General features: G+C 36.8%; 1 protein-coding gene across 1 annotated transcript in view; it reads left to right on the top strand.

Moving 5' to 3' along the window:
• LOC121370940 (gephyrin-like) overlaps positions 1-13,752 on the top strand; it is a 162,554-nt gene that overhangs the window by 66,647 nt on the left and 82,155 nt on the right. The window contains exons 8-10 of the mRNA XM_041496489.1: positions 9,094-9,208; positions 10,035-10,166; positions 11,975-12,067. Coding sequence (XP_041352423.1) covers positions 9,094-9,208; positions 10,035-10,166; positions 11,975-12,067 — 340 coding nt within the window. The remainder of the gene's footprint in view (positions 1-9,093; positions 9,209-10,034; positions 10,167-11,974; positions 12,068-13,752) is intronic.

The raw sequence follows: 13,752 nt of genomic DNA, 5'->3' as shown, positions 1-13,752 counted from the left end.
TGTAATGAATCATATCTTTTCTGTACTTTGTTCCTTTGGACATGGTAAATATGTTGTGTTACATGTTGTTTTTGTATCATCTGAACCTTTAGTGTTTTACGTCAGGACTGTGACGTCAGAGGTTTTTGTTGTATTAAAGATGGCGATCTTGATAACGTGCTCATGATAATCTTGTCGTCTTGTTGTCTTGTTAGTTGAGACAAACACTTAACATGGTGGCAGCGGTGGTTGACTGTATATAACATGAAACTAGTCGGGGATGTCGTACGAATGCAGCCCATTGATAACAACAACCATGAATGGAGAGAGGCAACAGTAACACAGAGACTGAAAAGTAGAACTTATGAGGTGAAAACCAGTAGAGGCAGAACATACCGACGGAACCGGGTATTCCTGCGATCAATGCCACATACTCCAACTCACTTAACGTCGATCTAGTATGGGACCGAATCTCAACCAACCCGTCAGTGATTCATTTTCCTCTTGCCAACCAGATGACTGTAACACTAGGATACAGGATCCCCATGTAACACCAGACCCAAACCCCAAAGTGATGAACGAATCAACTGTGACTGAAAAACGAGAGGTGGTCCTAGAACCATACACAACAAGATCTGGCAGAGTGGTCAAGCCAAGAGAAAGAGACATATTGGACCTATAATGTGTTTAAATTTCTGGAAACAGTTACATTAATTTTCTTTAAGTGTTAAAAACTTCAGTTTTGTTTTTAAGTGTTGGAAACTTTTCACTGTAAAGGGAAAGAGAAGAGAACAAATTAATTTTAACTTTATTTTTTTTATTATCACACACAAGTATTGGTTAACAAAAGTTTAGGTTTATTATTTTACATAATTTAAAGTGATTAGTATAATTATTCTTTATTCCAAAAAGGGGAAGATGTTACGTTGTTGTTTTTGTATCATCTGAACCTTTAGTGTTTTACGTCAGGACTGTGATGTCAGAGGTTTTTGTTGTATTAAAGATGGCGATCTTGATAACGTGCTCATGATAATCTTGTCGTCTTGTTAGTTGAGACTAACACTTAATATGTTGTAAATTTATGAGCAGTTCCCAAATCATCTGCAGTGGTGTTGCTTGGTGGCAATACATATTTTTGAAGATAAAAATTAAAAACCTTGTGTAGAATTGTGCTGTTGCTTGTATTCGAAACCCTGCCATCCAATAATAATTTTGCATGATCTATTTTGTTGAAGAGCAAAGTTTTGTCATTATCAGATTGGGTATAGAATTGAATGTTTCCTGTCACCAGAGGAATGTCTTTTTATTTTCTTCGTTTGTTTCTTATTTGCATCTCATCACCCTCATCTGACTTTTTTTTCTTTCTGCTTCTGGAGTTTCTTGTACAAACCTGTATCTCAACCATTTGGAGCATCTACAAATAAAACAAAAGAATAATTATAATATTTACCAATTTAAATACGCTTGTATAATGAAAAAACCCCCCCAAAACATAGAACATATCACTAAAGATTTATGATGCAAGAACACGATTGTGATTAGAACACGTGACACACTTACCTGAAGTGGTGAGATGACTTTGTCAGGTAACTTCTCTTCAGCTGGCACTGCTACAGGCTCAACTTCTTGAACTGCAGGTGTATGTGTTATCCTGTCTGTGGGATGGTGCATATAAAAAATCCCTTGCTGCTTGTTGAAAAGAGTAGCCCATGAAGTGGCGACAGCAGGTTTCCTTTTTCAGTATCTGTATTGTCCTTTATCATATGTCCAATGCCTTATAGCCGTAAATAAAATGTGTTGAGGGCGTCGTTAAATAAAATATATGCTTTCCTTTACTTTCATCCAGACGTGCTCAGTGTAGATTATTGTAGTCCAAGATTGTCATCTTTGAAACCTCCCCAGGTCATGTTGAGTATTAAAAAGAATTGTTCCTTTACTTTCATCCAGACGTGCTCAGTGTAGATTATTGTAGTCCAAGATTGTCATCTTTGAAACCTCCCCAGCTCATGTTGAATATTAAAAAGAATTGTTTGAGCCAATTGCAATCCACTCAACTTTGATTGCATCATTATCAGATGGTGAGATTAATTTCGTATAATGTGTGGCTGCACTTTCTTTTAAATATTTTGTTAACAATTTGTCATCTTCAGCAAGACGAAGAGTGGTTCCCACACCTCGGTTACATCTCTCTTTAGACAACGTCTTCAGGGCATTGGATGATACTTTTTCCTTCTAGTTCATATCAACTACATTGTAGTTTCATAAATCCTTTTGGTCTCGTCTTTCAATTGCTTTGGTGAGCAAAATTGTGGTGCATTTCTGTAATGAATGTCCAATCTTTAATGCCAACGAAGGTGTTCCATATTTATTTGTACCAGAATCAAACATAGTGATGGTCTTTACTTGCTTGAAATATATTTAGGGTCTATAAATTCTTTCAGACTTTTGTTTGACTCGAAGCTCTTTCAGCAGATGTGCAAAGCTAATTGTCTTATTTTTTGTTCAATGTAGCTGTATTGTTCTTTGTTGTGTCCATGACAACAAGTGAGTTTTTCACCAAAAGTAATTATTGTGTTGTCACTTTTGGCACTTCGACTTGTTTCATCTGATCTTAATCCAGCCAGAATACCCTTCAGAATTTCACTTGCTCCTTGTGAAGACGGTAGAAGCAATTTGCTTTGTAAAGCCATCTTGTGGTGTTTGCTATCTTGACCTGTAGGTTTTGTTGGGCAGCAATGGCGCTAAAGCTCTTTACGCATATAGTACCCAAAACAGTATGGACAAGGTCCATAATCTTCAATGTTGGCGTCTGCTTTAAGGTGATAACGAACGGCTAATTCTCTGTCTCCTTTTCTTCATAATTATGAATATGATTATCAATATTTCAGACTGTCCAATAAGATCTTTTTCTTCTTTTCATCCTTTTTCAGAGTGTAGTCAAACACTTCTTTTTCCTCAGAATTCTGTGAAAGTAAATGTCTTGGCAATGTACTTTGTGCTTTTTTTTACAAAATGAACAGAAAACATTTTGTCATAAATTCTATAGTTTGTATATATTTTTATTTTTATTTTTTCTGTACATGAGACTGAACATGTTGATTTTGCAGTTAGAAAATCTGAAATATCAGTTTCAAATGAAATAGGATTTAGCTTTGAAATTCTTGCGTCTAGGATGGTTGTTTTAATAAATGTTTTAATTTTTAAGCCAATATCTGCATGTTGAAGAGGGATTATTGCAGATGCTTCTGAATCCTAAGATTCCGAGTCAGATAAGGATTATATTCACTTCCCATGTCATCCTGTAACAGAAAATAAAACATTATTGTAAATACATGTTTTGAGACATATCTACTTTGACATTTTACATTATTACATATACATTTTAAATAAATATAATGGTATGCACATGAAAATTATTATTTATACTTATAGTAAACTTATAATCTTATAATTACTGTTATGTCTCACAAGTTGTTACAATCTATCAGGAACAAACATAAATGAACAAATGAAACACTTAGGCCCAACAAAAACAACACTCCCATCTCAAAGAATTTTTTATCTATGTTTATATGGCATCAGACATATGGTTAAGGACCACACAGATATTGAGAGAGGAAACCTGCTGTCGCCACTTCACAGGCTACTCTTTTCGATTAACAGCAAGGGATCTTTTATATGCACCATCCCATAGACATGATGGCACTTACCACGGCCTTTATGTACCAGTTGTGGTGCACTGGCTGGAGCATGAAATAGCCCAATGGGCCCACTGACGGGAATCGATCCCAAACCGAATGTGCATCAAGCAAATGTTTTACCACTGGGGGTGTGGGATCGATCCACATCGGTGGGCCCATTGGGCTATTTCTCATTCCAGCCAGTGCACCACGACTGGTATATCAAAGGCCAGTTTTTAGGATCAAATGTCATCTTTGCTTCCTCAAAGATTCACTATGTTTGTGAAGCTGTAGCCACATTTGATGTTCGTTCTATTGGTTGCCATTTTAAATTGAGCCTTGTTTCTCATGGTTTAACTTTCTTTGTTTACAGTTGTACCAGCTGTGATTTGGTCATAGAGGACAACAAATGCACAATACCCCCTTACCTAAATCATGTGCGATCTGGGACCATAACTCGTTCTGTGGCTTGTGCTATAGTTTTTCCGTCAGTCACAGTATTTTTCATTAAACTGCCCAACTCTGCATCAATCTTTAGTGCTGAAGTTTGGGCAGTCATTAAAGCCTTTGAAGAAATAAAGGATTCAATTGCAATTCAAATTTATTATTTTCACAGATTCACTTTCATGTCTCTAAGCTTTTACACAATATGAAGTGTGTCTTTTTATCCATTGCCAATAAAGACATTGTATTTTGTTGGGTGCTCAGCCATGTTAGACATCCGGGGTAATGAAAAGGTAGATTCAGCTACCAAGTCTGCTTTGGATTTGCCTCATGTCAGGGTTGGTATGCCTAATACTGATTTTAAACATAGTATTAACCAATTTATCTTTTCGACTTCATAAAATGATTGGGATAGTGCGGTTGCCAACAAGCTTTATGCTATCAAGCCAGTCTCGGGAGAGTGGCAGTCCTCCTTTAGACAGTGCAGGAAGAATGATATAATCTGTGTTGTGCTCGCATCGGTCATACTTACTTGACCCATTCATTTATCTTGAAGAAAGATCCTCCACCTTAGTGTGAGCCCTGTCAGTGTCTTCTGACGGTACACCACATTTTGGTGGAGTGTATGCATCACTAAACTCCAAAAGATATACCGGTATTTGGACAACGAAATGTGATGGAATCCTTTCGATTCCATCCAGAACTTTTACTACAATTTCAACGTGATACTGACTTTTATGCTAAATTTTAATATTACCTATCTGTGATATTTGTATTTTTACAGGATTTTTTACCCTGTGTTTTTATTTAACTCTTAATTTTTTATATTGATGTTTATCATCACATCATTTTTACATTTACCATAGTTTGACAATGTATTTTTCGTGCTGGGGTGTCGTTAAATATTAATTAATTCATTCATTCATTCATTCATTCATTCATTTATTCATTGACAGTGAGACCCTGTGAGTATGATGCCTTCGCAGTGCCATCATTGTTCATTTGGGGCGGGATGCAGCCCAGTGGTAAAGCGCTCACTTGATGCCCGGTCGGTTTGGGATCGATTCCCGTCGGTGGGCCTTTGTCGTACTTGCCAGGGTTGCATATTGTATGTCATTATAAACCATGCTTAATATTTAAGCAACTAATTATAGTGAAATGACTATGTAATATGTGTGAATATGTATGTGCTATTGCTATCATTTTAATAAATATAAAACATGATTTACTTGTTTGTTGTGACTTTATGATTATCATGCTATTCTAAGAATTGATGTCAGTCTGTGGTCATAACCTGACATTGAACAGTCGGTGGTCATAATTTGACATTGAACAGTCGGTGGTCATAACCTGATATTGAACCTTTTCTGGTCATAACCAGGGATTTACCGGACACACAAAACTTGCGTATAGGACGCACTAAAACTTAACTGGACCCGCAAAAATAGAGATACTGCGTTCCATGGGACGCATAACATATCTGACATTTTCAGTAACCCTGTCCACTATCAAAGATCGATCATTCTGTGTAACACACTATTTCTTTTCTACCTATAAACTGCGTATTCAAATGGGGATTCCCCATATCGAAAACAAAAAGTTTTAATCTCTGGGAACACTGCGTCTTTATCCTTTGCTGTGCTTAATCGGGTAAAGTTGGTACTTTCCGGAAAGAGGTCGCGTATTTGCGATCATTCGGAAGTTCCGTCAACAGGCCGAACACAATCGGAAATTCCCGGAAGAATAAAACAAATTGGTTAAATGTTCTGATTTGCATTGACAAACAAGTAGCACGATTCATAAACAACGCATGGTATTGTGAGTATCATTTAGCTTGCAGGAAATGATTCAAATAATAATACAGATCAAAGTGAAATGTTGATTTTGAAAGAATAAACCATGAATACCGACATTGATTTCCCAAAAGGAAAAACAACAACACAGCTTGTTAAATTTACTTTAATGAAACATATAGTATACACATGATTTGTTGTCTGCAGCTCTCTGTCGTTTGTGTGGTTTTGGGACCCTTTGTTTTCAGGTTGGGACCCCCAGAAAAGAAAGAGGTGAGTCCAAGGGACCCCCATTTCAGAAAAACAAGGTAAATCCCTGGGTCATAACCTAACATTAAAATATATGGTCAAAACCTGACATTGAGCAGTCGGTGGTCATAACCTGACATTGAGCAGTCGGTGGTCATAACCTGACATTGAGCAGTCGGTGGTAATAACCTGACATTGAGCAGTCTCTGGTCATAACCTGACATTGGACAGAATGTGGTTAAACCTGGCAAGGTAGTCAGTTGTCTTGACCTAACATTGACAGTATGTGATCTTAGCCTGGTATTGAACATTAACACCTAATATTGAATGGGTGTCATGGTTATGCATCTGTACCCACAAGGAAAGTTTTTATGGGACCACGTGTGTTAATTTGATACATACAATGTTACATACAGTTACCTTAATTGCAAATTGATACTTAACTTTAGAAGGGGAAGAACATTACTACTTGAATCAAAAAGAAATTGACTGTTATATACTAAATTTAAGTAATCCCTATATTGGATAATTGATGGTGTACCATTTTAGGCGGAGTATGAAATTAACAGTGAAAATTGGCCACGGTCATTTATGATCAAGTACTGGCTAAATGTACAAAAAGATAACCAGCCAGACCTATGGCCCAGTTAAATATCAATCTGAAGTCCAATCCAATTTGTTAACAACTAGAATAAATTACTCTCCTACCTTTAATTACCATTTGATTTTCTCCACTTTTTGTCCGAACATAAAACAGAAAAAGCAAAATGGCAGACAGCAGAAAACTGCATGCATTTTGCCCTATACAATCTCAGCGAAGTCGATATTGGTGACATCGTTGCAGTCTTGTATGTGAAATCTCTATCACTGTATTGGTGTTTTTCACGATTTGTGGCAGGACAAAATTTGGGGGAAATCTAACGGTAATTAAAGGTAGGAGAGTAATTTATCATACATGTAGTTCTTAACAATTTGGTTTCAGACTTTAGACCATTCATAAAATGGAATTAAAAATAATTTGTTTTAAATCTTAATAATCTTCGTACTGGTATGTTGTAATTTAGTAACTGCACACTTATGTGTAGTTAATGGTCATATACTTGTATACCTATAACCTATATACCTATAACTTTATAAATATTGTATATCCCATTTGGCTTGGTTTGCTTTGTTCTTCTGAAAGGTAGCTTAATTTGTTCATCCTTACTCATCCTGTTTCCATAAATATGTTTGGTTTTACAAAAAAATTAATTGATTTATTTAATTTGTAAAGGATACATTGACACAATTTGTGACAAATTATCAGTGATCTTGTTTACTATATACCTGCATGGCTATAAACTTTGAACACAAATTGCAAAGCCCAGTCTGTATCATCTCGGAAAGGCACACAGAATTTGTAAAGTCACTGATATAGACTATGAGAAAGTATATTAAAAGTATACCATGAGGCCAATCAAGCTGCTTCTAACTACATTCCAGTTAGTCTAAAACCACATTTTACAATTGGTGCAGGCTGCATACAATGTATTTGACACCTTACAGCTGCTAATAAAGTTTGTCAAAATGTCATTTAATAAACATTTGCTCCTTCACCCAAAAGAGGAAAACATTTGAGGATTGGTGTTAATTCTACCTAACAAACTCTTTATAAGGGCCGGTGGTATATACTACCAAATCAAATCCCATTGACAACAATAGTAACATATGTGGCTAAAACTCCTATCTGCAGGGTATCGATCGACATAAATACCACAGATATAAATACTACCACCCCTCACTATTAAAGTGAATCAGAAAAAAATGAAGGTCAAGCTGCTCATTTCAGAGAAAACGGGTAGTGTCAATGACTACCCTAGTTCCGCACAAAATTTTAGTACTTTTTTTTACAGGTTTCACATGTTTCAAGCACAAGGCTAATTGACCCAGTGGTACTAGATGAAATAAAATTGCATACAATTTTTGCCCAGATGTAAGTTTAAAAAAAAAAACCCAACACACTCAAATTTATCACCAATCACAGGACTTATGGTGTTAACTTCTCAATCAGAAGTTCGGTGCACTTCAAATTTTGACCCAGCCGGAAGTTGTTTGGTTTAGTACCACCTTAAGGGGCATTCTCATTATACGATTAGTCGCACTGACTTGCTGCATGCGATCGAATCGTACTGTGATAACACCTAAATCGGAACACCTTTAGTCTTATACGACAAGTTGTGTCAATTGAGTCGTATTAGTTCTAGAATATGTCCTATTTCTCACGACAAATTGCATGCGACAAGTCGGTGCGACAAATGCATAATGAGAACAGCGCTTAAGCAAAAGATTTTAGGTAAGAACAGCATTCCACACCAAGATTTTAACAGCATATGGTATGAGTCATTTCGGTAAAGACAGTGCTACCATATAGTTTTTTAATAAACTGCTTTAATGGTGACACCTTGCAGTCTTAATATGACTTGTGCATATTAAAAAAAACAATACAAACTAAAGTTTCAAAATTAAAGAACAGTCGAAACATTCGCCACTTTAGGCTTGACAAGAATCTTGATACTTATATGATGCCTACATATACAAAAATGTATACGTGTATGTATGATTGGTCTGACTGTTATTTAATATTTCTGGGCAGGATTTAGCTCAGTCAGTTGAGTGCTAGCTTGATGTGGTTGTGTCGCAGGATCGAACCATCTTGGTGGATCCATTGAACTAATTGGATTTTTTTCTCGTTCCAACCAGTGCACCACAACTGGTCAAAGGTTGTGGTATGTGCTTTTCTGTCTGTTGGAAAGTGCATATTAAAATCCCTTGCTGTGTAATATAGCAGGTTTCCTCTGATGACTACATGTCAGAATTACCAAATGGTTGACATCCAATAGCCGATGATTGATAAATCAATGTGCTCTAGTGGTGTCATTAAACAAAACAAACTTTATTTACTATTTCAGCGAGGAAATGGAAACCACTTCCCTCATCCACCTGGTAATCATTCTGAAAAACCACATCACGATGTGCATCAACATTACCATCACCACGATGTACATCACCACCACCATGGCAGTAGTAAGTGTTCAATGATTTATCATGCAACCTGGGGCAGTTTAGCTCAGTCGGTAGAGCGATCGCTTGAGGTGTTTTGGTCATCAGGGGTGGGAATTCGCCTCGGATCAGCTTTTTTCCTCTCATGGAACATTGCGTTTCCTCGCGTTTCAATCGTCCTTTCCTCCAAAATGTGTCACATGGCACAGATTTTAACCTAGGATTTCAAGAATTTCTGGGACCCCTCTACATTTCTTCTTTTTTACACTTCACCAATTCCCACCCCTGGGTCATAGAATCAAATTCTTTTAGAGGGCTCATTGGAGGTTTTCCCATCCCAACCAGTGTCCCATGACTTCTATATCATATGAAAGACCACTTGATGCTAATGAAAAATGTAACACGTTTCCTCTGAAGGCTGTGTCAGAGTTATCTGATTATGTTTTTGACATCCAATAGTGATGTGCCATAGTGGTGTTACCAAGCAAAACAAAATTAACTTTGCTTGATACAGAAGTAGGTATTCTTTAGCTATTTTTAATAAAATGTTTAACATTTCATTTATAGCCCTTTTTGAGTATCAAAACTAAATTTATAATAATATGTAAAAACAATTGTTGTTCACCATTAAATTATTTCTATGGCATACATGTTCCCTTGGCAACTGTTCCCATACTTTATTGCTGTGCATATATGTACCAGTTTGAAGACCTAGTAATAAACTGAACATATGTTTTAATGTTATGCTTAAAGTCTGTCCTTTTGGTAAATGCTCATGATGGAGGGTTTTTTTTGTAGGACTGAAATATAGGATAAAGATTTGCATAATTATCTCATGATAATGTTTCAGGTAGTGTTGATGCTAGCCATGTTGCCAGGCGACCGAGAGAGTCACCATATCCGATAATCTCTGTAGAAGAGGCCTTGAACATTGTACTTGATAGTGCACCTGTCCTGGACATAGAGCAGGTTACACTTAAAGGTGGGTTGAAAATCCTTAATTAGAAGCCTGGGGTCCCATTCACAAAACATCGTAAGTTTACATGTGCTGCAATCAGTTATATGTGTTGTACGTTAACACATATTTGGCATCTGTTTCTTGTAGAAAATTACATCAGTGAGGAAGATGGTGCATTTTAAGGACAAAAGAAAATGAAATGTGTACTTCTAATTATATTAGTTGTACTATAATAGTGATACAAATTGTTGTTTAGTCATAAATTTACGCTAATGTCCAAAACTAGGCTTACGATGTGTTGTGAAATTGTGTCCTGGATTAGTCTCTTTGAAGAAAAGGGGCGGGACGTAGACCAGTGGTAAAGTGTTCGCTTGATGGTCAGTCGGTCTGGGATTGATCCCTGTCGGTGGGCTCATTGGGCTATTTCTCGCTCCAGCCAGTGCACCGTGACTGGTACATCAAAGGCCGTGGTATGTGTTGTCCTGTCTGGGATGGTGCATATAAAAGATCGAAAAGAGTAGCCCATGAAGTGGCGACAGCGGGTTTCCTCTCTCAATATCTGTGTGGTCCTTAATAATATGTCCAATGCCATATAACCATAAATAAAATGTGTTGAGTGCATTGTTAAATAAAACATTTCCTTCTTTGAAGAAAAGCCTATATTATAATAGCCCTACTCCTTTCCAAGATCCTTGGAACTTGGAAGAATGTTTAACGTGCACATTCAGAGCAAGCTGTTGTAGTGCATGCCTGTCCTGGGCACAAGTACTAGCCTCAACCGGTTGTTCCGTCCAGGACAGGAAAGGGTTGGGGTGGGTGGAGGAGGGACCACCTGCACTGGCAAGTGCAAGGGAGCACCAGCAGTCCGACTGTAGCTGGTAACAGGCAGAGGGTGGTATGGTGCTGTGTAATTTGGAATGTCCTGTAGGATTACACCTTGATGAAGGAAATTTGGTGCAATTTTGATGGTCATTCTAAAGAAGAAAAAAAGGTAGGGAGCTATGTATAGGTTTGGATTTTAGTAGGCCAAGAGTAGCTCAATTAGGACCTGCAGATGTCTCCCCAAGTTGCCCGTAGGGCCCTTAGAAAGGGCCTGATCTCTTCCAATCGTGGCATGACAACCCAGGCGAGACTCAACGCAGTTGTGCATGTATAATGCAATTGTGTATGACTGGGAGGTAAGGTCGACGAGTCCTGGTGTTTCCCTTAGGTTCTGTCTTCTGTCAACTACCTAGTGATCTGTATGATGTCCTCTTCCATCTGTCCATTCTTGTGCCCTTGGTGCCTATGCCAGCAACAAGGAATTTTGGGGTTGGGTAGAGGGAGCCGGTATTCTTTTGTCCAGCTCCCTCAAGGTGCATTGCAATTGTGTACTCGGAGCCAGTTTTCTTTTGCCCGACTCCTTATTAAGTACTTCCAAAATCTTGCAAGGTTTCAGGATTTTATATTCATTGCTGCCTCTACCCAATATACATCTCAGTATCTCACTAGGTGATGACACATGTTTAATTTTCATTGCTGCCTCTACCCAATATACACCTTATTATCGCACTAGGTGATGACACGTGTTTCATTTTCTTCACTGCATACGTGTTGTTTAAGAATTTAATTATTTAAAAAATATAATACATTTTAAATTTGCTTAAAAGGAAGAGTCAAATAAGTCTTGATGAGATGGAGGGGTTAACGTTAATACAGCAAAACCATTTATACATTAATACATTTTTCATCAGGTTCTTAATTAATTTGTCAGATCTGTAAACATGTAGTTTCCATTGTGTCAGAACTATTGAAGATAATAATCTAGTTTTATTTATTGTTTTTGTACCTAGATTGTCTTGGCCGGAACCTGGCTGAAGATGTGTTTGCCAAAGATGCCCTGCCACCATTTCCTGCTTCTATCAAAGATGGTTATGCAGTCATAGGTAATGTTTGTTAATTTTTTTAAAAGAGTGTGGTAATAATGTAGCATATCTTCATGCTGATGCTAAGGTTCAAGGTCACTGTCCTGAGTCAGCAGCAGGAAGCTACCATTCAGCCTGTTACAGCCAGCAATGGAAATACAAAATAGCCGATGATTATGTGTTCTAGTGGTGTCGTTGAACAAAACAAACTTTTTAAATTTAAGACATTATTCACCTGGCGGATTACATCAAAATTAAATATATCTGAAATTGTTTTTGCTTAACCCATTAATGGGCGGGGTTTTTTTTGTTGTTGTTTTTTTCAGTAATGTCTGAGGCCTGTAGCTGTAGTTTTAAAATATGCTGAAGTGTCATTGGATAAATGTTCCTTTCCTTTCAAGAATGTAGTTTGACTTAACTATGATATGATTATTTTTGCATTAGTTTTGTTTTATACCATTAAAGCTTCCAGGGAAATAACTCTTGCAGTGTTACTGGAAATGAAGAGTAACAGTTTGTTTCTTTTTGAAGGAGATACTTTTAACAAGTTATTGGAAGACTGAGCCATGAATGTTCATAATGAAATAAGCAACACTAGTTATAAAGATATCTTTGAAATGTTTTCTCTATCAAAATATCATTTGACAGTATTATTTATTATTACACACCCATTGGTAGGAACATCATGCATTATTTATGATATCACATGACAGTAATGCCCATGTGTTTTTGATTTAGAGATGTACGATTGGCAGCTACACCATACCATCCAATGAAATAAGCATGATTGAGATTGATTACTCTGTGACGTATAAGTTAACCTAAACCTGATCAATCTGTGATGCATTTAAGTTAACTGCAAGCACAAGTGTAGTAAATAAATTTTTGTTGGAAAAGATGTTTAAAAATATTTTTTCAACCTGGTTTTTGAGGATATGTAAGAAATAGAATACTACATTCATGTTTGTTAGATGCCATTTAACTCATTAAAAATATATCCAACTCACTTGTACTTGATATGTACGAGTTGAAACAACTTGTAAGATAAATGATATCTGACAGCCATTCCTGTAAAGTTAAAGTTTGTTTTGTTTAATGACACCACTAGAGCACATTGATTAATTAATCATCGGCTATTGAATGTCAAACATTTGGTAATTCTGACATGTAGTCATCAGGTAGTCATCAGAGGAAACCCGCTACATTTTTTATAATGGAACAAGGGATCTTTTATATGCACTTTCCCACGGACAGGAAAACACATACCACAGCCCTTGACCTGCTGTGGTGTACTGGTTAGAATAAGAAAACAAATCAGGTGAATGGATACACCGAGGTGGTTCAGTCCTGTGATGCAAGCACCTCAAGCGAGCACTCAACTCACTGAGCTAAATCCTACCCCTGCCACTCATGTAGTATTCTCTATAACTAGTATTCTCTATACCTAGTATTCTCTATACCTAGTATTCTCTATACCTAGTATTCTCTATACCTAGTATTCTCTATACCTAGTATTCTCTATACCTAGTATTCTCTATACCTAGTATTCTCTATACCTAGTATTCTCTATACCTAGTATTCTCTATAACTAGTATTCTCTATACCTAGTATTCTCTATACCTAGTATTCTCTATACCTAGTATTCTCTATACCTAGTATTCTCTATACCTAGTATTCTCTATACCTAGTATTCTCTATACCTAGTA

Source organism: Gigantopelta aegis, chromosome 4, assembly GCF_016097555.1.
Source record: "Gigantopelta aegis isolate Gae_Host chromosome 4, Gae_host_genome, whole genome shotgun sequence".
Lineage (NCBI taxonomy): Eukaryota > Metazoa > Mollusca > Gastropoda > Neomphalida > Peltospiridae > Gigantopelta > Gigantopelta aegis.
The sequence above is the reverse complement of the archived record's forward strand: the minus strand, read 5'-3'. Positions and strand labels throughout refer to the sequence as shown.